The sequence below is a fragment of the Phalacrocorax carbo genome, chromosome 14 (assembly GCF_963921805.1).
Source record: "Phalacrocorax carbo chromosome 14, bPhaCar2.1, whole genome shotgun sequence".
NCBI classification, from domain to species: Eukaryota; Metazoa; Chordata; class Aves; order Suliformes; family Phalacrocoracidae; genus Phalacrocorax; species Phalacrocorax carbo.
Window position 1 is genome coordinate 14,887,487 of NC_087526.1, and position 25,559 is coordinate 14,913,045.

The 25,559-nt window shown below is 49.4% G+C and overlaps 1 protein-coding gene across 2 annotated transcripts in view; it reads left to right on the forward strand.

Moving 5' to 3' along the window:
• Window positions 1-12,149: 12,149 nt before the first annotated feature.
• TOX2 (TOX high mobility group box family member 2) overlaps window positions 12,150-25,559 on the forward strand; it is a 152,877-nt gene continuing 139,467 nt past the window's right edge. Inside the window, exon 1 of one of the 2 annotated variants that reach the window (XM_064465801.1) lies at window positions 12,150-12,387. In XM_064465801.1, coding sequence (XP_064321871.1) covers window positions 12,286-12,387 — 102 coding nt within the window. In that variant the 5' untranslated portion in view covers window positions 12,150-12,285. The remainder of the gene's footprint in view (window positions 12,388-25,559) is intronic. The other variant, XM_064465800.1, reaches the window with a different exon arrangement.

Below are 25,559 nucleotides of genomic sequence, written 5' to 3' on the forward strand. Positions count from 1 at the left end.
CAGCTCTGTAAATGTAAAACCGGCGAGGTTCACACGGTTTCTAGTTTATTCCCTGTTTATTCCGTGACTCAAAGACTGCAAGCAACACTGAACTGCTCTTAATATCAGAGGTATAATTTAGATGTCATTATTTTTTATTTTTTTAAGACAGTGAACTCTTACAGCCAGGAAGTTACCTGTAGATTTATTAATGGTTTAACTTTCCAAGGTCTTGCCTCGCCTGAGCTTTCCAAGCACTTCTCCGCTAAGGCAAACAGTTATCGCTCAGGGTAGTGTATCAGGATTAACACAGAGTAAATGCTACGCGGCTCTGAACAAAGACTTTACACCAAGAGCCATGCCTGCTTCAACACGCTCAACACAAATATTTAAGTTGTCACTCAGTAAATAAGGGGGGGTGATCTTGTTCACAGCTTTTAAATGAAGATATTCTTTATATATTAAACCAAACAAATGTACCAAATACACGGTGTAGAGAGGAGAGGGTTTCCGCAGCAGCGGTGCTCCATTCAGGACATAGCCCGAACCTGGGTAAAATCTGTCAGTCTTTGTCCCTGGCCCAAAACTCCCACTTTGGGGACACGTAGCAAAGTGAGAGGCGTGAAGGTATGAATTTGCAAATTAATGCGAACCCTGCTCCTAGCTAAAGCGATCTAGACAAACTCCTGCACAGGAGAGACCTTTGGCCCAGTATTTGCAAAAGTGGCTTGTGTAGGGAAAACGTCGTTCTTGGGGCTTTGCCCGATCCGTGTGGCTGGAATGTTGCTTCAGGAATTAGTTACAGGATCTTGTTGCTACCTAGTGAATAAATTGGAGCATAAATAATGTTTGTATGTTATTGGGTCAGCTCTGTCACTAGGCTAGTGCAAATATTCCTCCAACATGTTATTGACAAACAACCACCACGTTCATCACTAACAATAAAATTTGTAGTTTTTATAGCGCTTTCCCACATTCTACACTCGCCTCCTGTTTACTTGTCAGACTAAACCCAGAACTTGCTGAAGTTAATTATATCCTATTTACATGTGCTCAGGAATATCAGCAAAATTCTTCCTATTGTTTCCATGATTTTAAAGCCATAAATGTTTCCTAAATATTCATATTGCCTAATATCCTATCTCCAACAATGACTGCTTAAGGAAAGCGTAAAAGAGACAAAGCCTGTATTGAATGACACTTCCCCAGGGTGTTATCTCAGATTTAGGAAAGTAGGGATGTAGAGAGTTCCTGACGCTATATATTCAGGTCATCACAACTAATGGCTTTCAAGAACTTGTCCCTTTTAAACCCACCTGTACTTTTTGCCCCACAGCACCCTACAGCAATGAGTTCCACAATTTAATTTCCTACAGGGTGGACAACCACTTTCTTTTGGATAACTTAATATGGGTCCCACTGTTTCTTCCATTATGTGAGATAATAAATGGTTATTCCTGAGCATCTTTCCCCACGCTGCCCATGTTGTTCCACAACACATTTCCTCAAGCAGCAAATCTGGCCTAAGAAAATACGCGAACACTTTTCGTTATCTTGCAAACGTCTTCATCGTGTTAATTGTTCTCTTTTCCAGATCGCTGATGAACACGCTGCACTGCACAGGCCCAGCCCACACCCCCGTGGGGCTCCGCTGCCAGCCCCCCTGCTCAGGTGAGACCATCCATTTGTTCCTGTCCTTTGTTTCCCATCTCAAAACTAATTATCTAGCTCTACAAGGCCCACGACAGTGGCTGGGAGCCGCGTGTGAGTGTGTGTTTGCCTCTCCCAGTGAGCTCAGAAAGTTGCATTCAGCTGAAAGACAGGCAAAGATTACCAGGAAAAAAAAAAAATCTCAGTGGAATTAAGTATTCAACAATAATTTACAGGGTTTTTTTCCCATCATTCTCACATCCTCTTTTGCCTTGTCTTCCGTATGTTGAAAGGCTGGTACTGATGCAAGCACCTGAAATAGCACACTTAATAGCTGGCCAGGCTGGGAGCCCTGCCTTAGCAGCCAGGGAAAAGAAACTCACACAGGGCTTACATTGTTATTTAAAGATATACTATCAGCTCCTTTTAGCCCCCATTTAAAACCTGAGAGGGATAAACATTTCCTTGCAGAAAAAAAAAACCCAAACAACCATATATACGCGTACTAAATTCAAAGACTCAGAGAAAACTGAGTTTGCCAGGTTTTCTTCATTAAGTTGTTGCTAATATGGGTTTAGTGGCTGGTGTTTGCAGCCACCGCTCAGCAGCGCTGAAACAAAGCAGTTTACGCCTGCAAACGCCACAGTGATGCGCTTGCTCTTGCACAGAGCTGCTCACTCCCCGCCTTGGAGGAATGCAGCGACCGATATGCTGAAGGGTGCTGCTTGCAGAAATACTGAGATGCATGTTATTAACCAGACCGAGTGAAGCCCAGAGCTGGATGAAGTGGGTGCTTGGGAAACCCAGGCCATGAATGATTTTGCTACTATAATTTCACTCTCCAGCAGGGGATGAGGCAGGCTCCTCCTCCATGCCTTCCAGCTCCCACAGACCTCAGGCACCTCAGCTCTGCCACCAAGCCAAGGACCCTTGGACACGATTTGGAGCTGCATTTGTGAAGGAAGGGGATAGGGGAACAAGCAGAGCTGTCGCACACACTCAGACACGATTTAATTTGCAGGTGGGTTTCATCATGTTCAAATCTGCTCATGCCTGTGTTCACATGGAGCAGAGGTGTATTCTTGCCACCAGTGAAGAGTACACTCCCTGGCAGACCTTGGTTTCTGCAAACGTGGCCCCTGTGAATGCAATCAATGCTGTGCAGAGCTGCTGAAATAGAAAACAAAGCCAGAATGATCATTGTGCTAAGTTTGGGTTCCTCATTGTTCACTGAATTACATCAGTGTTTTCTTTAGGTGCACAGTCAGCTGGCAAAGGTTTGTCTGAAATCTCGAGACTCTCCCCTTTCAGGGGAAAACATGAATTTCCGGGAGATGTGGGCTCTGCTCTGCATCACGGGGCTCGGCCTGCCGCGGCCCGGGACACGGCATGACAGCCCAGCAAGCTGGGGGGCTCAGCCAGCCCAGAGCCCGTGAGCAAAGGCTGCGATGCATCCACAGGAAAAAAATGCTCTCGGCTTTTTGGGGGGGATTTTTTTTTCCCTTTTGTATTTAACATACAGAAACTATTTTATCTGCTTTAAAAACAACAACAACAACAAACTATCAAAACTTATTTTGTAGAGAATGCCTCTCTCCGGCCCATAACCATAATGAAGTATTGTGTTTCAGTGGCATTTTATTAAGGTGATCGTATATGGCAAAAATCTTGCTCTTTCCAAAGACTCCTTGAATGCGGAGGGTGAGCAGTGGCTGGCACAGCCTGCGCTCCCAGGGCACTTCTCCTTGTGGCAAACCCCCCGGAGCCTTGTTCCCCTGCCCAGTGGGACGGTGAACAGCTGTCGTGTCACTGCAACGTGGGATCCTCTGAAATTCCTCCCTGGAATATCAAGATGGGGTAAATCCTTCTTTCCCCTGCTGCACTCACGTACAAAGCCCTCCAGCAGCTGTGGGACAAGGAGCAACTGGATGCTTCAGATCCCCAGTATGGCTGGAGTTTGGGTGCTTGCTTTTGCGCCAGTGAGCACAGGTGCTGCTGAATGGGAGTCACTGCTCGTTTAGATTTAACTTGACTTCCCTCTAAAAGTCTGATTTTCCTCACCCACAATCTGACTTCCCCTGGAAGTCATCTCTCCCGACAGCCCATGTCTCAGAGCAAACTCTTCTGGCAAGTTGAAGGGGTCAGGTCATGAGCTGCAGAGCGGTGGGGTTTGGCTTTTTGAAAGTTCTCTTTTTGTTTGATCTGGAGCATGTTCTGAGTGGCTCAGCCTGCATAGCCCACACTGATCTTATGCCGTTTGCCTTGCTCAGGGACTGGGTTTCTGGCTTTTTTTAACTGCGTAGAGGAAAATAGTGATAAAATGGCAGAATCTGGGATGAAGTTTATTAAGAGTCACAGCACAAATGGAAGCATGGAAGAAGCTGTACAACATCCGTGTCGTAAAAGTTTCCTAATAAGCCTGCAGAACTTAGGAAACCAAGACAAAAAGCTTTGCCAAGTCTTGTGATACTTGCTGCTTTTATTTGGGAGGGAGGTCTTATATAGCCATGGAGAGAAGCTGGCCAAGGTAAAACTCAAGCCCAGAAAACCAAGGAGAGGAGGCAGGAGTAAAAGGCACGATGGAGAAGGCACTGAGGGACTATCGGGGCAGAAGGGACATCGGGGCAGCAGCGGGTAGGGGAGGAAGAACAGGGACAGAGACTAAAAGGAGGAAGAATGAGGGTTGTGTCTTGGGATATTTTATCAGGGTGTCCAGAGCTGAGAACCAAGGTCTCTGCAGCTGGGCCTGAAGCAGACAGGGCTCATCCTTGGACATTGATGGGAGGAGGTATTTTTTAGTGAAGACTGAATTTATCACTGTTAAACAACTTGTGATTTGTATTAATTTCGCAACTTCTTTCTGCAAAAGAAAAAGAAGAGGTGGGAACAGACTGAAAAAATTCAAAATATCTCATTTCAACATTTTCAAAAATGAGACATTTTCAGTTTTCACTTTGAAGGAAAGCCAGTTTCCTGACTAATGTAATTATCTTAAGATAGAGAGGGCAGGAAGTAACCTGAAACTTAGCTGAAAGTTTTGTTGCAGACAGAGGACGTTTTGGGGGTTAACACGTGATAATTCCCCGCACCCTCTCTGGCATTGCTGGAGTCTTTAGTTCTGCCATTGAAATGAAAATCCATTATTTGTCCGGCTCAGCTAATAACACCGACCAGCATTTCCACAGGCAGCAGAAACCCTGGAGGAAGGCTGCCAAAAGCCCAGAGAATCAGAGTTCCTCTTCATGTTCAAAGCTTCAGACTCTCAAATGCTTTAGCGATGCCATTACAAATGCCCTAATGTTAGACTTGTGTCAAACCTCTCTTCTCCCTCACTCCATTAGCCCTGCAAGGACGACGATAAACCATCTAAAGAAGCAGGAGTCATCTCAGGTCAGGCTGAAATAGCTAGAAACCACTGATAATCTCCAGGTTCATTAACATTTTTGTTTTTAAAAAGGTACCTTTCTGTCACTAGGAAAGTATAATATATATAGCAAGCAGAATCTGGGATATAATTTTAGCCTTGATTCTTAAGGCAATAATATTTTGGGTTGTCAGGTAGGGGTGCAGCATGTGTTGATGCAGGGGGCTACATGCAAAAACAGTTTTCAAGTGTAGTACATGTACCTAACTTCAGATCAGAGGCTACCCTGGGAAATTCCCGCCCCACCATGAAATGCCCAGCAATGATATGTCAGGGGAAAGCAAAAGCGGAGGTTTGGAAACGTTAGAAAAAAAATGCAGCAATGAAACTGAGCTAAAAAGAATTTTGACATTTAATCCTGGATCAATTGGCAAATCTCACAATAGATAACTTTTTCTTGCCACCCTGGCAAAGCAGAGCCACTTGAAACTGGTTAAAAAAAAAAAAAAGAAAAAGAATTAATTTCTAAGATCAGCCGCCAACCTCCTCACTGGGCTGAGGGTGAGCACAGGAGCCCCCTCACACTGCCAAAATATTGAATAAGTTTAGAGAAGGCAGCCAACGACTGCAAGCTCAGGAGATCATTTATAAAACAAAAATCACCTCTGCTGCGTTGAAGACCCTGAGAGATGCTCTCAGAAAGATTAATTTTCTCAGTAGAGGAGGGGACCAGCGGCTTCACCCCTCAAAATGAACCGGCGAGATGATTCAATCGCATCGCTTTCAGAGCGTGAGCCTGAGACATTCATTCAAAGCGTAGTTATAAGAAATGACTCCTTTACTTTAGGAGGAAGAATAGTGAAGAAACTGTTAAACTTGGTCACAGTATGTGACATCCTTGAAATCAAAAGCAATACTTCTTCTCAGCGACTGCACAGTAAAATTAAAGATATGAAGCCAAATTCATCTCTGGTGTAATACTCCTGCCAGTGGCTGGGGAGGCACCTGGGATTAATTTCCTCTATTACACAAGCGGCACAAGGCCCTGACAAATTATTTTGCATGTTTTTTGTACTACGTAGTCACAGAAACCTTATTCACTAAGTGTCCCACACACGTGAAATCGAGTGGCTCCGGGCTCTGCCTCGCCGATGGTGGGTTGCTGGGCTAATCACAGCCCACGGGGTGCGACTCCTGCCCCATTCACGTGGGCGAAAGGTGGGAAGCCGCTAGAATTTACTGATTTCTCATGGAGAAAAAATACCTCCATCTGGCGACTGGTGGTCAAGGAGGGAATGTGGACCTTGGCGTGCCCACCTTGGCGAAGGGGCAGGTCTTTGATCACTGGATTTGGGGGCTGGATTATAGGCTCGTTGCCCTTGACCGGTATGTTGCTGACCGAGATGAGCATTACCTCCTCAAACTCTGGTTGTCCTTCCCCAGGTGGCAGCAGACCAACTAGGTAATCAGTGCAGCTGTGTTTCCTTCATTTCACCTCTATGAAATGTGCTAAACTTAGGCTTTGTTATATTTTCGTTGCATAAAAAGAAAGTCAGATGAGGATCTTGCAGGGTCTACGTGCCTGGAACTCCATTTGGGTAATTCCCTAACGGTTAGGAGGAAGCGCAGAGCCTGGGTTTGATGGATCAAGGTGTCCGAGCACTTGTATCACCTTGAATGCAAGAAGAAACTTGCTGATGTGTTTTACAGTATTGGGACCTTTCGTCTTCAGAGTATTCACATTAATGAAGGTTTTTTGGGGAAAACAATTCACTCATAAGCATCGACCAGTTTGGTATTTGACCAAAGAGGAGCTGTTATTTGACCAAAGGAGAGCAGATTTCACCTGGGCAAGAAGGACAATGTAAGCTGATGTGTGAGCACCCTTAATGCTTCTCCGTCATGTTTGAGCTTGTTTTGTTTTGTTATATTTGGGTTTCTGGAATGTTTTATGCTATCGATGACGTTAATTACAGAGTAATTGCCTTAGTAGCATGTAACAACTCTCCTCTTTTTTTAAATAGATTTTCACACAATGTGTAAACTTTGCTGTATATGTGCTACGTTTCTTGTGTCATGAAATAATGTGTAGACAAAATAATGTTTTTCCTGTCAGAAATTCAATGGGCATCTAAAGCAAAGTGACAGGTGGTTAAATAGCTGCATTTAAAGGATGTCAAGATTTTTTGGACAGGTACCAAAACCCAATGCCAAAAAGAAGGCCTAATACCATCTGTTTTGTTAGCAGAGACGCAATTTTACATTCAACTTTAAATGACATGAAATGCCAAATTCATAACCTTGATTTGTGGGTCAAATCTGGCTTATCTAGATCATGGATGTTTTTATTTACTAGCACAGTTCCTGACCCAGAGCCCACGCAGGTAAGCGAACACACTTTCTGTCAGACCCGTTTTAAAGTAATAGGAAGCTCTTGAGTTGCATTTAATTTTGTTTTGTGTTACATGTAAATCCAGATGCAATGTGGATTTAATTAATCCAATTTCATTGCATTTTAATGTACACATTTGCATTGTGTTTATTGGCAATTGGTTTTATCCATTTGTTCAGCATTTTTATGACCAATGCAACTACTGAATATTTAGAGATCTATATACTTCCTAGCAGGCATGAGGAGTGTAGCCCTGAATTAAATAGTTCTCAGACATAAACTGGGGATAAGACTAAAATGTCAAAGTATAGCTGCGTAATACAGTGGAAAAATGATACCAGTATTTTAAAGTAATAAACTGTGTTGTGCTAAATTATCTTAAAAATAATTTCAGCAGGCATTTTAGATGACGTGTTGAGAGGAGGAGGACTGCTCTGAAACAAATAACAAACCTGACAGATTCAGACAGTTTTCCTGCTTCTGTAAGGTGCCTTTGAAATTATGACTGTTCAGGTTTAGCCTAATATTTAGAAATACTCATTGTAGAGTTTTCTCTTCTTTGTGAGGAGCCTGTGTGGCTTAAATGGGATTGCGGAGATAATCACACTCTGCTGTTTCTGTTGGAGGGCTAATGTTAGGCATGAAATGTGAGTTGTCATGTTTGGAGCTCCTCTTTCAATGACCTGGCCAAAGCGACTAAAAATATTCTGGGTTTTGTGAGGAGCCAGTTGTGAAAAGAACAGCATCTTTTCAGTTGTGTTTAGCTGCTTGGCCTGTGAATGCTGCAGCTCGGCTCGTATCGCTGGCTTTGCTGTCCCTTCAGCCATCCTGGACCCATCCCGGACCCATCCCCCTTGCCTTTTGACGCTTGGCCAAAGCACAAGGCCTTGACTCATTTTTTTTCCTTCGTCCTCTATTTGTGGATCCAGAGGGTGTTTTGCTGATTGATGGCTGATCCATTGAGCCATGTGAAAACAGCTTCTCTGCTGAGGGTCTGCACCACCTCTCCCCGTCCCCTTTGGCACCCTACAAAGGACACCACCCAGCTTTGCTGAAGCTGAGCCATGGCACACCACGGAGGGGGAAAGCCTCTGTCCCAGCCCTGCGGTCAGATCTGTGCCTGCAGTGGCCCTGCGTGGTACTGGGAGGTGAGTACACTCCACCTGCCTGGAGGTTTGGCCTTTATTTTCCCCCTGCCCTAGATCTCCTTGCAGTGAGACATCCACCAAGGAAGGTGCTTTGAGGCCTAACTGACCTGAATAATTCCTACAGGTTATATTGGTGCCAATAACAGGCCCATGGGCTGGGGCTGATCCCTGCAACCCTTTGCACTGATGGGATGCTCTTTGCTCAGCTGGTGATATTTAATGCAGAGTGAGCTGAGTCTCTGGGGCTGGCAGGTAAGACCCGTACAATGAGGGCATCGGTAGAGAAGAACAAGCATGTTGTCATTGTGAGGCTCAACATCCCCCTGCTCCACTGGCTCCTGCGGAGCTGGGTTTTTAAAGGATGCTCACTCTTCCTTCCACTATCACCAGCTCTGAAAAAGGAGAGGCTGCTTTCTCTCTGACCTGCTGGGAAAGACTCAGAGGCAGGATAGATACCAAAAAGTGGGGTCTGGGTGGAATTTAGATACCTGCATTCAAACCCATGCACAGGAAATTCCCCCACTTGGGAAAAACCTAGTAGATGCCTGAATTCATTCAGCTCCTTCCATTTAGACAACAGAGATCCCAAAGAGAGACCTCCCAGGGGCATGAGGACACCCTGCTCCTTCCTAAGCTCTGCTGCAATCCAGATGTGGGTGACACGGCAGGAGCGCACCCGCCGTGTGCGCACACCGTCTGGCGTGGAGCTCAGGAGATGCAGCCATCCTCATCGGAAACTTGGCCAGCGCTGGTTGTACCTCTGCAGTCCCCTCGGGGCGGTCTGGCCAGCCCATGCTGCTCGGGTGGGCTGTACTGTGGGTTCTACGCCCGCCAGGAAGGTGGTCTGCACCATGAATCCCTCTGCCTTGATGGGGAGAGGTTGTATAGTGTTGGTCCTGTGCGGAGAAGGGCACCAAGGCGCTAGAGGAGAGCAAGAGTTCAGACAAATCTGCATCTCCTTGTAGACTCCCACTGGCTCCATGGGACAGACACCAAACGGCCACAAGGGATGAAATACATTGAAACATGGGTAAAAAACCAGGCTGAAGCAGGATTTAACAGCAGGTACAAGTCGGAGGCTCCCTGAACACGTGGGGAGCCCGGGCAGGTCCCTCCGGCGCAGCGGGAGCTGCTGGTGCAGGGGCAGAGCACCGCAGAGGCTGGGGGCACCTCGTGCCGTGTCACTCTCCAGGCCCTGGTCAGGGGTCGTGCCGGGAAGCCGGCTGGTGCTCAGCTCCACCAGGTTATCTTCTCCTGACAGTCTGACGAGTAGAAACACCGAAGACGCGAGGTGAGCTGTAAGAACAGTTGTCTGATGAAGAGCATTTCCTCTGCCAGCTTCCCTTTGCATGTATATGTAAAAAAAAAGCATTTATGGATATTAATAGCAATAACACTTTGTGACAACGGGTTTTTCAGAGCCGTCTCTGTTTGAGGTCTAATGAAGGCGGATGAATGTGCAAAGTTTGACAGGGATGATTGTTGTAAATCTTGTGCCCGGGGATCTGAGGAGGCATTAAGAAAACGGTGCTTCGTTTGGAAAAGACAAGCTTTTAAAATGGTTTGAATGGGACTGTTGTAGTGTCTCCGGCACGGATTGTATCTGTTGTATCTGCTGGGGGGACGCTGCAAGTTTGGTGACAAAATATGTTAATTTTTGTAGGAAACAACAGAATTAAATCCTGCTTTAAGCAAAAAAGCCAATTCATCCTTAACAGTAAAGCTGCTAGCAATGACTCCACAATATATGAAATATAATAATTATGATAATTAATAAAGATAATAATACAGTAAAACCTTGCTAATTTATACTAATGACTCAGAGGTTGCTTACTAATTACTGAAATTTGTGTATAAACGAGCCAGAATAATGCATCATAAAATACACTTTGTTCCATTATTTTGACAACTCTCGTTTAGTTTTAATTATTTATACTTCATAATATACTAGTCACTCTACTTGGGAGGGTTTTACAAAAATAATGAAGCTCTAATAATTTGCCATGTCAGTTCAGTATTTGCTGAAACAGGGAGGGAGGAGAACCAGCCCTTTCTGGATGTGTGCAAATCGGGAAGAGCGCAGATCCGTTGAACGCAGATCTTCAAAGTTGTAATGCAAAATATTACACGTCTCTAAAACGCCTTTGATGGGGAGCCCTCGGAGCAGCTCGCCTCGTGGAGAACTCCCGCAAGCTGACCTGCTTCGCTGCTAAACACAGAAGGATCGATGATGATTCTCCAGAAAAATCATACGGTTTGAAAAATAATAATAAATGTGGAGTAGTTTTTGTGCCCAAATCAATTTTTATCCTCAAATCAATTTCTTCCACCATCATGAGGGCTAAAAGCTTGTTTTTAATTTAAATGAGAGCTACGATTTTTACATAATCACTTGATTCCCGGAGCTGGCATTCCCTCGAAACCCCAGCCCGCCTCCCCCCTCAGGCAGTTGGCAGGAGCTGGGCACACTCTTGCAATGAAAGGGGCTTGTGGAAGAACTCAGCATTTATTTAGCTCAGTTTTTCAGCTACAGAGAGTCCTGTAGGTTGCATGTTCCAAATGTTCCTTCATAGTCATGATGTTTAAGGGAAAAAAAAAAGGGCATTTTCATCGGAGATTTGCTAGAAGACTGACTGTGTCAGCCCTGTCCTAGCTGTCTGTGAGCATATGGATCGCTTGTGGTACCTCGATGTATCTGGGAATGGAATAACGTACTGCCAACCGCTCCATATATAATATTATCTTCCACTGGGCTGGTTTTCTAAGGGGTCTGTTGAGGAAGGGAGCGGGAGAGCGCGGACCCCGTGGTGCCGTGGCAGAAAGGGGATCACCCCACACGCCCCAGGGCTGCTCAGCCTCTCCACCTCGGAGCATCCTTCTTCACCACCACCTCTCCACCTCGGAGCACCCTTCTTCACCACCATGGCTTTCCGTGCCGGCCTGCCCTGCTCGACCCTGTCCATGGGGAGCCAGAGAGGGATGGCAGGGAGGCTCTTGGCCATGGATGGGTGCTGCCTCGCCAACAGTGGGCTCTACAAAGATGGGGAGGTGCAGAAAGCCCGGCAGCCTGGAGTGGCGGGAGGCCGTAGGTCTCCATGCCTTGGGGAGCAGGAAGGCAACACCAGTGGCAGAGGCTGAGACGGGGTTTTCTCTCCCGGGTGGGAGAGGGAGTGGGGAGACACAGGCCTTTGAGAAGTGAGGTCTGGGTGGTGGAGTGGGGGCTAGGGTGGATCATGGCCCTGCTTCAGGGGGTGGGCAGCACGGGGAGGGAAAGCTGCTTGGCACCGTCCTGTGCCGGGAGGAGGGCAGAAGCGGGCGGTGTATCGGTGAGGGCTGCGGGCAGAGGAGGCGTGAGGGGGTCCCCGGCCAGGCAGCGGGAGCCGCTGTCGCTCCCGGTGCCCGGCGGCGGTGGCAGCCGTCCCTCCCTCCCCGGGTGGGCTGGGGGTGGCGGGGGGGGGGCGTCCCGCTCCCCTCCCCGGGCTCCAGCCCCGCCGCCCCGCCGTTCCGCAGCACCCACAGCGGGGCGAGGGGGGTGCCCGGCCGCCGGGGGGGGGTGCCCGGCCGCCGGGGGGAGCCGCCCTGCCCCGCCGCGAACAATAGCGGCCCCGGCGCGGGGCGGTGCGGTGCGGAGCGGGGCGGGCCGGGGGCCGCCGCCCGCCCTCTCCCCGCCCCCCGCGCCAGAGGCACCGCCGCCGCCGCAGCCGGGTCCATGTCCGCTGGAGCCCCCGCCTGCCGCCGCCCGCAGCCCCGGCATGGACGTTAGGTTTTACCCCTCCGCCCCCACCGCCGTGGGCTCCCTGCCCGGCGCCGACCCCACTTGCCTCGGGCCGCTGGATTATTATCACTGCAACAAGGTACCGGGGCGGGGGTGGGGGGGGCGGGAAGCGAGCGGCGGTGCCCGGCGGGGGCTGCCCGGGCGGCTTCGCTCGGCGCGTCCCGCAACTTCTCGGCGTGAAGTGTGTAGGGGGGGGGTGGGGGGGGGTTGGGGTGGGGGAGGAAAGTGCCGGCGGCGCCCGGCTCCTGCGGGAGGGAATTTTGAAAGTGGTCTGGAAGCGGTGCGGGGAGAGCCGTCGGGTCCGCGGGCCGCCGCGGTGCGGCCCCGCCGGCGGGGGCGCGGGGGTGCGGGCCGGGAGGAGCCCGCGGCCGGGGCGCTGCTCGCCGGGGCGCCCGGGGGGGAGAAGCGCTCCGGGGCGAGGGCGGCTCTTTGGGGCTGTTTGTTCGTGGGCTCGCTCGGAGCGGGGGGTGGGTGGGTGGTGGGGGAGTTTAGCGCGTGTTTTCCGTGCGGGAGCGTTTGGCCCGAAGCGGTGTCCGCGGGGTGTTCGCTCTTGGGCTTGTTGTCGAGCACTTTTGTCGTTGTTGTTCGCTGGGTTGTTTTGCACCTTCTTTGCGAGGCTGCGCTGGGCTGGGATCCGCGGCACCTCCCGAGCTCTGCCCCCGGCCTCCGGCACCCAACTGCCCGCGCTCCCCCGGCCCTGATGCTCCGGGCAGGTGCAGCGCCCAGCCCCGCGTTTGGGGTGCCTCCGTTCCCCCAGAGCCGCAGCACGGCCAGGAAGGCTCCCGAACCTACATTTCCCCCGCTCGCTGCAGCTGCGAGGCAAAACACCCTCTTCTTGTAACGAGGGAGGGATCCGCGGGGGGATATTGGAGGGCACCGGACGTGCCATGGGAAATTTCCTTCATCCGAGAGAAGACGAAGTGAAAGGGATGGATGCTGTACTTCGGGGGTACAGAGTTCTCTGCAAGTATCGCCTTCGTACGCCAGGGATACAGGGTTCCCTGCGAGTCTCGCCTTCCTCGCGTGTAGGTAAATAGCGCTGATGTTTCGGCAACAAAGCCGTAGGAAGCAGAGCCCTTCGGAGGGAGGGAGGATTGTCGCGATAAGCTCCGAGGCATAACCCTGGCTGTGTCCTCCTGGGCCAAATTCGGGTAATTGCATTGAAAAACATTAATAAAGGGAGAAAATGCTGTCCTGCATTGGGACTGCAGCTCAGGATGCCCTCAGCTCATCTCGCTGTTGTGATACTTCGGGATCAAATTCTTTGGAAACAAGCAGAGGGAAACCTGTGCGGCTTCCCAGATGCTGCAAATTAATCTTTATGTATCAATATATGTATTTAACTGTTCTCTGTCATTTGGGTTATTTATTTCTTTTTATTAAGTTGTAGCAAACCTAATAGTTCTCATTTATTTTGAGATGCCTGATTATGCTGAAAGGAAACAACTTAAATTGATTGTTTCTGTACTCAGATGCTGCTAGTTTCAAACTGTTTTATTAGTATTGCCGTCACTCTTAAAATACTAAATATTCTCTTAAAATACTAACGAGGGATGGGTCACCAGGGAGCAGGTCATCCATGCGGCTGAAACGTCAGCTGATAAAGTGTGCAAAAGCTGAAAGTCTGGGATCACGCGAGCGTGTGCCCTGGGAGCTGCAGCAGCCCCCGAATCCTGCTGGCTTTAGGAACTTGATTTTACCAGGGAGTTCTTAGATGTGAACATGATTTGGTTTGCCTTCTAGTTTTTCGGGCGGGAGCTGGGACTCGCAGTCGTGCAGGCAGCGCTGCAGGCCCTCGCAGCGGGTCTGCGCGGTCCCGGCATCCCCCCGGCAGTGCCTGCCCAAGCCTTGGGGCGCACGAGGCCCCACGTCGTCAGCTCAGCCGTGGCCTGAATCCCTGAGATTAGTCCCGGATTAGGTGGTGCCATTGGTCGGTGGATCCTTGCCGTCGCGCGGTGCTGGGGACGGGGAGGCTGGAGGAAATCGCCTCTCGTGGGGCTCCAGCGAGCGCAGCCTGGGAGAAGGAGTGGGTGCGTTTTGGGGCTGGCCAGGGTGGATGGGACACTGGAGAGGAGCACCCCAGGTACTGACCACTGCCACCAGATGCTGCTGTTGTCACTGCTACGGAGGACCTGAAGGCAGCGGGAGGAAGAAAGGAAGTGACTTACCCTTTTCTGCTATTCAGGGCTCTCTCTTTTTTTTTTCTTTTTTTTTTTTTTTGTCTTCTTTTCCGAGTTATCAAATGTCATTTGCTTATGCGCAGCGGTGCACATTTGTCTGTGGGATGAGGCTGTTGGAACAAAGCCAGAGATTAAATCGGTTGACTTTATTTTCCTGACCGAATGCAGGTATAACGGTCGTAACTTCAGTACACAATGCGGCCCGGTGTGGAGCGGGCAGCGGTGTTGCCTGCCGCCTTTGCAGACTTTGCTTTGGAGAACTTCTCCGGTGGCGTGGGGTGGCATGTGGCTGAGGATTGCCACCAACATGCTGTTATCTTGTGCCTGCTATGGAGAGCGCTGTCTGAGCACACCTGCTTCCTCGGAGCCGCATGGGACCCTCTGGGAAACTCCAAAAACTCACACCGGTCCCAACCCCATCGCTCCTGTCAGGTGCCGGTGGCTCAGTCCAGAGCTGGGCTAAGACAGTGTTTGCCCCAAAACATTTCCACTTTAAAGAGCTACAGAGCAGGGTAGGGTGGAGTGGAAAAATCAGTTGTTCTTCCATGATCACATGCAGGTATCCCAGATGAAATCCAGCTCTAGGAAGGACCTGGACAAGGGGTGCTTGCAGGCTCTTCGCTGTCCTTCTGCTTCACTGGGTTTATGGAGGAGCTTTAAAGCCCTTTGATTTAAAGGACTTGTTCTGTTCAGGTTCGGCTTTTTTTTCCTGAAGGGCTTCTTTGTTTATTTATTTATTTAGGGGGAGGCAGAGAAGCCAGGAAGGAGCGTGCAGTGTCACTGTGTATAGATAACTTGCTGAGAGCACGGCAGAGCTCTGCCCGCACGGCCCTCACCAGCAAGCGTGCTGGGGAGATGCGCTTTAGCCCAAAGCGTCCTGAAATGTTAATGCAATTGTTTTGTGCACTTACTGAACATCATATTGTTATCATGAGGTCTCCGACCTCGCCTGCGCGCTGCAATAAGTCACAGTTTCTCTTTGCAGCCACAGAGGGTCCTATCGGGTATCGGCATTTCCATTTTTAAAAGGACAAGGGATGTTTAGGGGGGTGATGAAATGGGAGCGTACGTTCAGCTGAGGCCTCCCCCGAAGCGGGGCGTTTGCACCCTTTCTTTAACTGCTTCTGGAGCATCCCTGTTTTTCCTCAAAGGACTGGCCACTGGGGGGGAGCAAGGGGCTGGACACCCGTGGGTGGAGAATGGGGTCCCTTGTGCCCTGGCAGGCAGCGTGAGAAGGAGCCTTCCCCTCTGCTGACTGCATCTGGTGAGGAGTTGTTGTGCATCGGGTGTGCTGGTGGCATCGGAGCAGGGGAAGAGGACTCCCCACGTAAACCAGTCGCCATCATGGGTGGCCTCGTACGGAGCGGCTTGCCATGGCACGTGGGAAGAGGAGCCAACCCCAACCTTCCCGGTGCCCTGGGAGCTGCCACTCACAGCCTGGAGGAGTGACGCTCCTTGGCAGGATTTTTAGGGTTGCACTGGGCTCACCCCAAGGTGCAGGAACGATAAGGAGTGACACCTTCCCGGAGCCACCTGAAAGCCTCCCTAAGGGCACACTGCAGCAAGCATTTCCCACGCCGGGGTGCTAGCCCCTCGCCTCCTTCCCATGGGCCGGATCCAGGACCTGCTCCGTCGCTGGGACTGCACAGAAGAAACGCTGTTTGTGCATTAGGTTGTATCTGCACAGCGGCCATGGGGGACTGGGGGGGTTCAGCTGAAAGCGGGACCGTCTCTGCAAGGAGCCTTTGTTCCAAACTGTGACACCCGTCTCTGTCAGTGGCCACCTGAGCCCTGCTGAAGGGAGCACCTACCTCCGTTTTGGATTCCTCTTTTAAATCTGGGTTTAAAGCCTCTTTTTCTACCCCTCTGGCGTTTTCTCCTGGGACATTGGTACCCGCTGCAGACCCCCGCTCCTGCTCCCTTGCTGGGGAAGTGGAGCTTTCACGGTGTCTCGCTGCTGCCTGGGTGTCGTGATGGTGTTACGGGGGCAAGGCAACGCGTTCCTGCACCACGTAAGGGGATTGTTGGGCTGTGGTGGGATGTTTTCACATTCCCACAGTTGCTTCATGAAAACTTGGGTATTTTTCCCACTGAAACTCTAGGAAGTCCCTTTGCATTTGTGTTTCACAATAAGTAAACCATGGCGGGGGGGGGGGGAAGCATGCAGTTTAGTAACACAGGGGCTCGTTCTGCTCTTAGCAGAGCTTTAGCAACATGATTTAATGTGCTGTCTGATATACCAGCACGAAAGGATTTTCCCAGCTCTTAAAATCTGAGTCCACAAAGTACAGGAGGGAGTTTTTCATTCTTAGCCCAGGCAAAATTGCTTTTGCAAGGGAGGCATACAGCAGGAATCCTGCCTGAGCACGGCACCGCGTGCGCTTTCACGCAGTGTATTCAGTGATGCTGTGCTGTGATGCACGAGGCATAATCCTGCTCCCTCCTCCCTAGGGGCAACTCTGGGGAGTGCATTAACGTCTTTCTATTCTTCCTGCAGAAAGAAATTTAAGTATAAATTCTTCTTAGTTGCTTCTGGGGTATCGATGATCAGACTTGGTTAGCACGATGCCTGATTTCCACTTAGGGCAGTGATTGATGGGGAGGAGGAGGACCCAGCCTGGGAATACCTAATCCTTGCAGAGCAAGCACACTGCTGTGACGCTGGGAGTGCCCGTGGTCCTAGGGAACCTCTGGCAGCTAATGGGAGATACGTGCTGGGGAGCCCTTTTAAGCCTGTAGCATTGCTGTAGGATTCAACAGCACTATCAAAACTTGTCCCAAATTTTTCTAATAGGGCTCTGTGGTTTTGCATCTCCAAACACACCCTGCGTCTTGCCTTTTACGCTGCTAAATGGACAAAAACTATTTTGCTAATACGCCATCATAAATTATGGATAATTAAAAATCTACTAGTCATGAGATGAGTATTAATCTGCAACAAATGCTCTCTTCTTCTTTTAAGAGCCCTTCAGAAATGGGATCTGAGCTGCTGGTATGAGCCCGGGTCGATGTAGCGAATACATTTCTGTGGAACATTCTGTTTTGTTTTGACTTTTACCATAAATTGTACATTGCAGTGATAAACACGGTCCCTTTTTCATCGTTCCAGAACTGCTTTGCCATTCTGGAAGATAAAATATATTCTTTTCCCTTCTACTTTCTAAGCCAACTCTGTTTTGAAGTAGCATAAATCTTCCTTTAGAGATGGAGGATTTTTGGATGGGGAACAAAGTCAGGCAAATTTTTAATTTGGGGCCCATTTCATTCTCATTTGGCAGGCAGCTCCTGTTGATTTGCAAATGTGGATTTTTTTTTTTTTGTTAGGCCCTGAATATGGGCAAGGGCTTCCTCTGAACAGTGTTTGAGCTACTCAGTGAGACAACCCTGCGTTCGGCAGAGCGATCTTTGATGGGTTGCACAGCAGAAAGCGTTTGAAGCTCCGTTTTGCCTTGGGCTTTAAGTCAGCAATTGGGAGCTAAATCATGAATGTCCGTCCATTCACAGAAATTGTTGTTCTCTCTGTGTGCACAGAGGGAAGGCTTTAATCTGGTTGTTTTTGGAACAATTGAGATATTTTGAAGATTGGTCTGGCTTGTATATTAGAATGTCTTTGTTAGGGCCACTTCTGCATAACCTTGTCAAGGGCCTGACCCCTGAAAGCCGCGGTAGCAAAGGAGGCTTCAAAAGAACAAAACTCAGGATGAAAATTTTGCAAATTTCTCTGATTTATTTACAGTGGTTCAAATCACTTATAAACATTGTCCCCTAAATCAGCGGTCTAAAGCCTATTGCGTGTTACACTGCCATAACGGGGTAAATACACGACCAGCTCTGGTCTCGCTCTGTACCTCTGAGCTTGCAACAGGCACCGGGATCAGTTTGCGCATCCACAATGGAGAAACCATTCTGTTGATAAATTGTATTTTGCTTGTAGCAGACCGGAGCGCCCTATAGCTCCCAGAGCACGTGCCCGCTGCTCGTGCCGGGGCAGCGGGGAGAGCACCTCTAACCCTTGCAGAGCTCTTTCAGGGCCCTCCTTTTGCCGGTTGTCAGAATGGGCGCTGCCGGCTTTTTTTCCTGGTGGTTGTTGTCATCGTCATGGTATTTCTGCAGCATTTGAAGAAAAATCTCCATTTTCATCCTGCCTTCACCTTGCATCTCTCTGCTGCTGGGCGCAAGGAGTGGGAGGTGAGGACCACTGTGCTGCTGCATGCAGGCCGGCCGAGCAGGAGCGCGCAGTGGTGGGGGAGCGTTATCCCCTCTAGGTGCACACTTTCTCCCTATTACCTTTGTGCTCATCCGTTTTTTTACAAAAGGAGCTCTAAATGCTTTTACCATAAGTTGGCTTATATCTTTCAGTATAAATGAAGCATATAATTGTGTTTTCCTAACAGCTTTACATTAAAAATAAGTTATTGTGCTGCTAATGTGTTTTCCTTGACGATTTTCCATCCAGCAAGTGCAAGGCTTCTGCCTGAAGCTGTTGCGCACCACCTTCTCCGCCTCTTCTTTATATCTTGTTCTGCATTTCTAAAGTTGGGGTAAAGTGTTCGCGTGATTCCAGCTTTGATACCATTAACTCCTAATTGGAGGTTTGAGCCCTAATGTTCCACCTTCGTGATTTCACACGCATATTTTCATGTAATTAAAGCTTATTCTTGGGGATGCACAGTTCAGCTGCACGGGGGGAGAAACCTTGCAACAAAACTTACTGAAACAAGCACTAATCAAACCTTTTTCTTTTTTTTTTTTAAAAAAAGTGATTGAAAACAGTGTTAAATTGCTTGGTCTTGCACTTATGTGACCAGATTTAAATATTTCAATCATCTGCGTCCCCCCCTCTTTCTGTTGTTTTCCTCTGCTGGTTTTGTTGTGATGGATGCCGTTTTTTCTTTGAAAAATGGCATTGGCTGCTGCGTCACCTGCAGGCAAAATCTTTGCATTATGCCACAGAATCTCCCTCCTCCGCCGTGATCTTTTGCATAGATTGGTTGACCTCTGCAGATACAGTCAAATCTCTTCCCGACGACCGTGCAGTTTCTCTCTGGCGAATGTAACCCTTAGGTAAGTGCTCAGTTAGGGCCCTGGACCAGTAGTTGTTGTTATGAAAGACAATTTGAGCATTGGTTTAGGCTGGTCGCCATGTGCGGCTTCTGAGGAGCCTTATCTGCAGAAATTGGGTGACTCTTGGTCTGAGGCAGTTTCTTGACCTCTAGCTGTAGCCTGGACACAGGAGGCTGGATTGTGTCAATGTTTAAAATATCTATATTTTCTTTCTTTTTCTGTTGGTTTAAGGACCCGGCTTCTTGCTTTCATGGTGCATTTTTTTTTTTCTGCGTTTCTAAGGATCTCATTAGCCAGCAGGAGCTAGAAGAGGGGGGAAGCAGTATGGGGCCCTGTTCCCAAGCAGGGTGGATGGTAAAACTTGCCGTGGCTCCACCCTGAGCCTCTCCAACCCGCTCCTGATGCGCCCCTTGGCTTCCAGGCGGCTGAAGCCACCAGCCCTGTGGAGAAGGGCTGGGGCAGCCCCTGCTCCAAGACGGGCAGCCCCGGCACCGTGGTGCTCGGGGAAGACGGAGGAGCAAGCCCTGGGCATGCTGGCACGTGCCCCCCTCGCCTCTGGTGATGCGCCACCATCCTCTCTGTCACCCAGGTTGTATTTCCCCCCCGGACTGGGCTGCCCGTTCCCCGTGGATCCTGTTCCACCTCAGCGGCAGCAAGGAGCGCTTTTTTTTTTTATATCGGATTAGCTGGATCACATTAGCAGGTTTTTCTTCCCACAAAACCTACCGATGACTCAGAGTTTCCATTCGCGTCTGGACTTGTCAGGGAGGCTCCGTCCCCTTGCTCCCCGGCTGTCTGTCTGCACGCCGCGCTCCTCCTCTCCTCTCGGCTTTAGAGAAAACCATCATCATCTTCCTCTTCGTCCCTTTCTCCTTGCAGAGTGGAGCCTGCACTCGCCTGTGGCCGGGGTTGGGAGGGGTAAGGGCTGGTCTAGGCCTCCGTCTCCAGAAGCAGCAGGTCGTTTCGGGGTACCCCGGGCGTTTGGGGGGTTATTTTTATGAAAGATTTGAGCCACCCTGAGCACTGAGCATCTGTTGCAGGAGACCCAGGTACCTGGAGAGGTGCAAGCAGAGCCCAGGGCACCCCGAAAGGCTTCTCTTTTTCCAGAGATGTAAATCTCCACGTTTATACCTATGAGAGTTTCACCCGTCCAGCCTGATTTACCCAGCCATTTATGCCCTGAGCATCTCCTCCCTCTCCCTGGGAAGGTGGTAGAGCTGTACGGCTCATTAGAAGTTGTTAAGCCATTTGAAAACCCTGAAATACAAGAATTTTAATGTGAGGGATGACCCTGCATAGCAGAGGAGATGGGGCAGGTGGTGGTTACGGACAGCTTGGTGGCACGTGGTGCTGGTCTCGCAGCCACTTGCTCCCCGTGTGGGGAGCTGGCGGACCTCAGTCCCGTCCCTAGCAGTGTGCAGGCTGAGCTCCTTTCTCCCCCAAAGGCAGCTCTCTGGGTCAGTGACGAGCTGTTTCATTCCACCTCTGCCCTCGCCTTTGCTTAACGCCACGGGGAGGATGCTGCCAGGGCCCTTCGAGGCTCTGCAGCCGGCGGGAGGGCGACGTGAGGTGCCACAGGTTGGATTCTCCGAGTCCAGTGCTGCTGCACCCACGGAGGCGTTCGTGGGCTTCAGGTCTCCCTGGCAGGCGCTGCCGCTAGCTCTGAATTAAAAAATTTTTTGTTTCACCGCTTACAGTTACTGAACCCTAAAATAAATGTAAATTTTTTTTTCTCTTTCAAAAAAATAACAGTTTAGACTCGTTCCATGTTTCTCATTTTTCATGGGTGCTTCTTTGAGCAGTGGGTTTTTATGCGGTGAGCCACCTCAGCGCAGCGTGCCTGGTGTGTGGAAGAATGATGTATTTTTAGGGAATTAAATTTCTAGTCCCCAGTGTCAGAAGAGGGCCGGTATGCCCTGGAGTCCTTAGCGAAAAGGAAAGAAACTTTGACAGCGTGGAAATTAAATTTAAGAAAACTTTAGAGGAAGATTTGTATGGAAACCCTTAACTGAATTATCTTGATTTGTCCCAGCTTATGTAGTGGGTGCAAAAAAGCATTTGGATGCCATCTGAAGAAGAAAAAGCAGAAATCCGGGAGGGAGAAAATGTAAACCAGAGAAACTGGGGCTTGTTAGAGCACTGGGGAATATGTGTTCCTCCTGATAGGATCCTGCTCTGTGTGTCCGTGTTAAACCCAGGGAGGCAACATTTCCCCTGATGTGTTATCTTGTCTCTAAATGGCATTCGAAGGAGAAGAAGAATGTGCTGTTAAAAATACCAAACTTTTGGGAATGGCTGGCAGACTTTACCACTGATAAGCATTGTTGATTGAAGATCAAACAGCCCTTGAAAGCAGAAGAAAAACCTTCCAGCAAGTGCCATGGATCTAACCCTGCAGCCAGACAGTGAGGTCACGCAGGCTTCAATCTGTGTATATTTAGGAACCTGCACTGGAATTACAGTCTGGCCTCCTCTACCCCAGATGGATGTTGGCGACATGGTGGTTTTAAACCTGATAAATCTGTTAGAGCTGAGAACAACATTTATTAGATGCCAAGAAAACCAGAGTCATGTTTTCATTATTAGGTGGTAGTTTTATATATATATTTTTTTTGTTTGTTTGTTTGTTTCCGCCTTAAGATAAAGAGTCTGCCAACGAGGAAAGATTGCAGGTCATTGTGAACTGAAGACTAGTGGCATGTGTTTTTTAATTAATTGACAACCTGCATTTCTGTGTCAAGGTGGCAAATTAATTGTGGGTGGCCGTCTGTTTGCAAACCAGATAGTTCTGTCGTGGCTGTGCCAAACTGTACATGTGGAGTATTTAACTGTTTGATTTAAATCAGATCAGAGTGTAGGTTTTATGAAAACTATATTAAATCAGTTTTTCCACTTCAGAGTTGGGCTTTGAAAAGGGGAAAAATATTAATGCAGTGGTCTTTTTAGCTTCGTAAACTTGCAGCCCTTGAAGTAAGGCGGTTGGCGTGTAGTGACCTTCTTTCGGGGGAGGCCAAACCCTGGGGAAAATAACAATATGTTGACACCTGTGGAAGTAGGGTACCAAACTTGTGTGAGAGCAAGAATGAAACAAATACATGTTTAAAATCATAAAATAGCTTAGGCTGGAAGGGACCTCTGGAAGTGTATTGAAAATAATTCCAATAGCACCTTCTGGGATTGAGATGGCAGGAGAGAAAAATATCAATATACAGCTCGTATCAACTGTGAGCCGTGGATCTTCTGCTCTGATACAGTGAGAGTCTCAACGGTGATGGCTGCAATCAAATGCTAAATAGGAAGTTTGTAATAAAAAGGGCTTTAGTTAGAATTAATAAAATGTGAAATGCCTCATTCATTGGAAAACATGAGATATTGACTGAGATTTAGAAACACATCCTGCAGGAGCAGGGATCCAGATTGCAGGCTCCAGAGCTGGCTCCGGCATCCCTTCCCTGCATGTGTTACCATTCCTATTTGAGTGCAGGGTTTCATTTATTTTGTTGGCTGGAAAGGTCACAGTGTGCAAGCTTGAGATGAAATTAGTGAAGAGCTGGAAGCAAGGGCAGCCTCATCCAAATTATCATCATCTTCTCCCACCCTTGCGTGCCATGCGTGGCAGTGCCGTGCCACCCAGCGCAGGCCACTTCCCCGCTCCGAGGCCCTGGGCTCTGCTGGAGTCGCACTAAGGCTCTTTGTAATATTCCTGCTATGTCCAGCTGGACCGAAAGCCTGTTTTCATCCTGATGTTGATGGGATCTGAGGACTGACTTCCTGAATGTGAGGTGCTGCACGCTAGACCTATGTGATAACTGTTGGGTCCTCTATAAGCTCCCAGAGCACTGAATTTCAGGGAATATGGGCAGGATCTAAATGCAAATATGCGATAGTCATTATCAAAATAGGATGCTCATATAACAGGCAAATCCAAGGTTATTATGGAAACTTATTTTTGATTTGGACCAAGTCTGATTCCTGTTAAGTCTTTCTATCCAGAGCCGTCCCCCACAAGCTGCATGTGAAGCCATAGATGCACTTTCCGTCTGCAGGAAGGCACCGCGCTAAGTTAATTGGGAAATGTGGATTTCAACATCCTCTCGTCTTGTGGAAGTGTCTTACGATGTTCCGAAGCTCAAATGGAGTTTCTCATTTGCTCCCAGAGTTAGAAATCTTGGGTAGCTCAGAGGGAGGAAGGGCGTGCTGCTGGATCTGGGGCTTTAGCTCGTGTCACTGTCATCGTGCCGCGAGCGTGGGGATGGTGCCGGTTCGGAAGGGATCCTCTGCTTGGCGAAAAATGGTCTCAAGAGCAGGCTGCCTCCTTGTTTAGCACAGTTACAGCAGGAAGGCTGCGGGACCCAGAGGTTTCTGAAGAGCTGCTATGGCTCTTCCTGCCGCTAGGTCCCCAGGCCAGAGCGCTGAGGGGCCAGACGTCCTCAGACGCTGCGAAATAGGGCTGATGGTTGCCGTCCCGCTCTCTGAACGTGGGCGTGCGCATCGCAGCTGCTCCCAGCGGCAGCGTGGCACATACAGCAGGACAAGGGCGAGCTGGGCCACCTGAAACTGGTGGCCTCATCCCTTTGGCCAGAGCTGGAGCCACTGGAGAGGCCAAGGGGGAGATCCAGCCTTCTTTGGGGGTTCTGCCACATTTGTTTGGGGATAAACACAACCTCCAATGCTGCTAACCCAGCAATATCCAGGCTGAATTGGCTTAAAAATTACAGCGTAGAAGTTTGTGTGATTGAACGTTTCCGAGCACGATGCCTGTCGCTGTCGGTGCTTTGCCCAATGCAGCGACGGAGCCGGGCTCCGCAGGGCTGGTGAGCCAAGGTGATCAGTGCCTTGGGTCTTTGCCCGGGTGTTGCTGAGCTCTGCAATTAGCGTCCCCGGGACCGGAGGCGGCTCGGCAGGAGCTGCTCAGACCTCACAGCTTGGAGCCCTGAGCCAGACGCTTTCCCTTCGCTGTGTTTAAGTGGCGCAGGCTTGACTGGAGTGCCTTAATAAAGCAGAAAGCTTAGTCCGACGCGGGTGGGAAGGTGAAAAAAGAAAGCTTAATTCCCTGCTTATCTCAGCTGTGATTCAGGTTTCACTTCCCTTTGTGGAGGTTTCTCCTTTTCCTCCGTGTTGTCCAAGTGTTGCTTCTGTTGCATTTGTTATTTATTTTCTTTTTAGCCTGGGGGCTGCTGCAGGAGGTGTCTCTTTGCTCTGCCGGCTGTTCCTGATGCTTCGTTTTCCTTGCTAATACTAATTGTTTCTGCCAAAATTGTTTGGTGGTGTTATGTAAACCTAGAATCACACGCTAACGCTCTAATCCGGGTGCTCCTAAACGAGCTGGATCGGATTCGCCCCCGCGCTGACTCCGCTGCCGCCAGGCGCGTTGTGCCGGGGGTCCCCTTGGCTCAGCAGCCACCGGGGGTGGGGTGCCACTGGTCACGGCATCCACAGCCATCTGAGCCAATATCGCCGTTTTAGTGGGAGGCATGAAAACAGCCTGTAAGTCACCCAGGGCTGGGATTTAAGCTGTTTGCAGAGCGCGGTACCTGCAGAGCAAAGCTTGTTTTTTGGCACCGGGGGGTGTGTTTCTGCTGGTGGGTTTGCAGCAGCGTAGGTGGATGCTATGTGTGTGGTTCCGTGCTAGCACCAAGAAGCGGCTTGCTGCATCCCCACCCCATCACTGCCCGTATCCAGGGCAAAGCTTGCAGTCCCCGTGCTCACCGCCGGCCAGCTGATGGGATTTGAGCTCCTGGAGCATCTTCATGGAGATACTGTGTTCCTGCAGAAGCTGCTGGATGGGTACCTCTTCTTCTGTGCCAAATAGCGTAGGCCCTCCTCTGAAGTGTGCGTGCTGTCTCAGTGGCAAATTGTTGTTTACCTGGAAAGGGATATTAGCAAAGATCTTAATGAATTTCCAAGTGCTGCTTCATGTGATTTGGCAGCCAGAATTACTTTAAAAAAAAAAAGAGAGAGGGGTCCACCATTGCTGTGTTCCCAACTCCACTTCACTGTTTTGGGG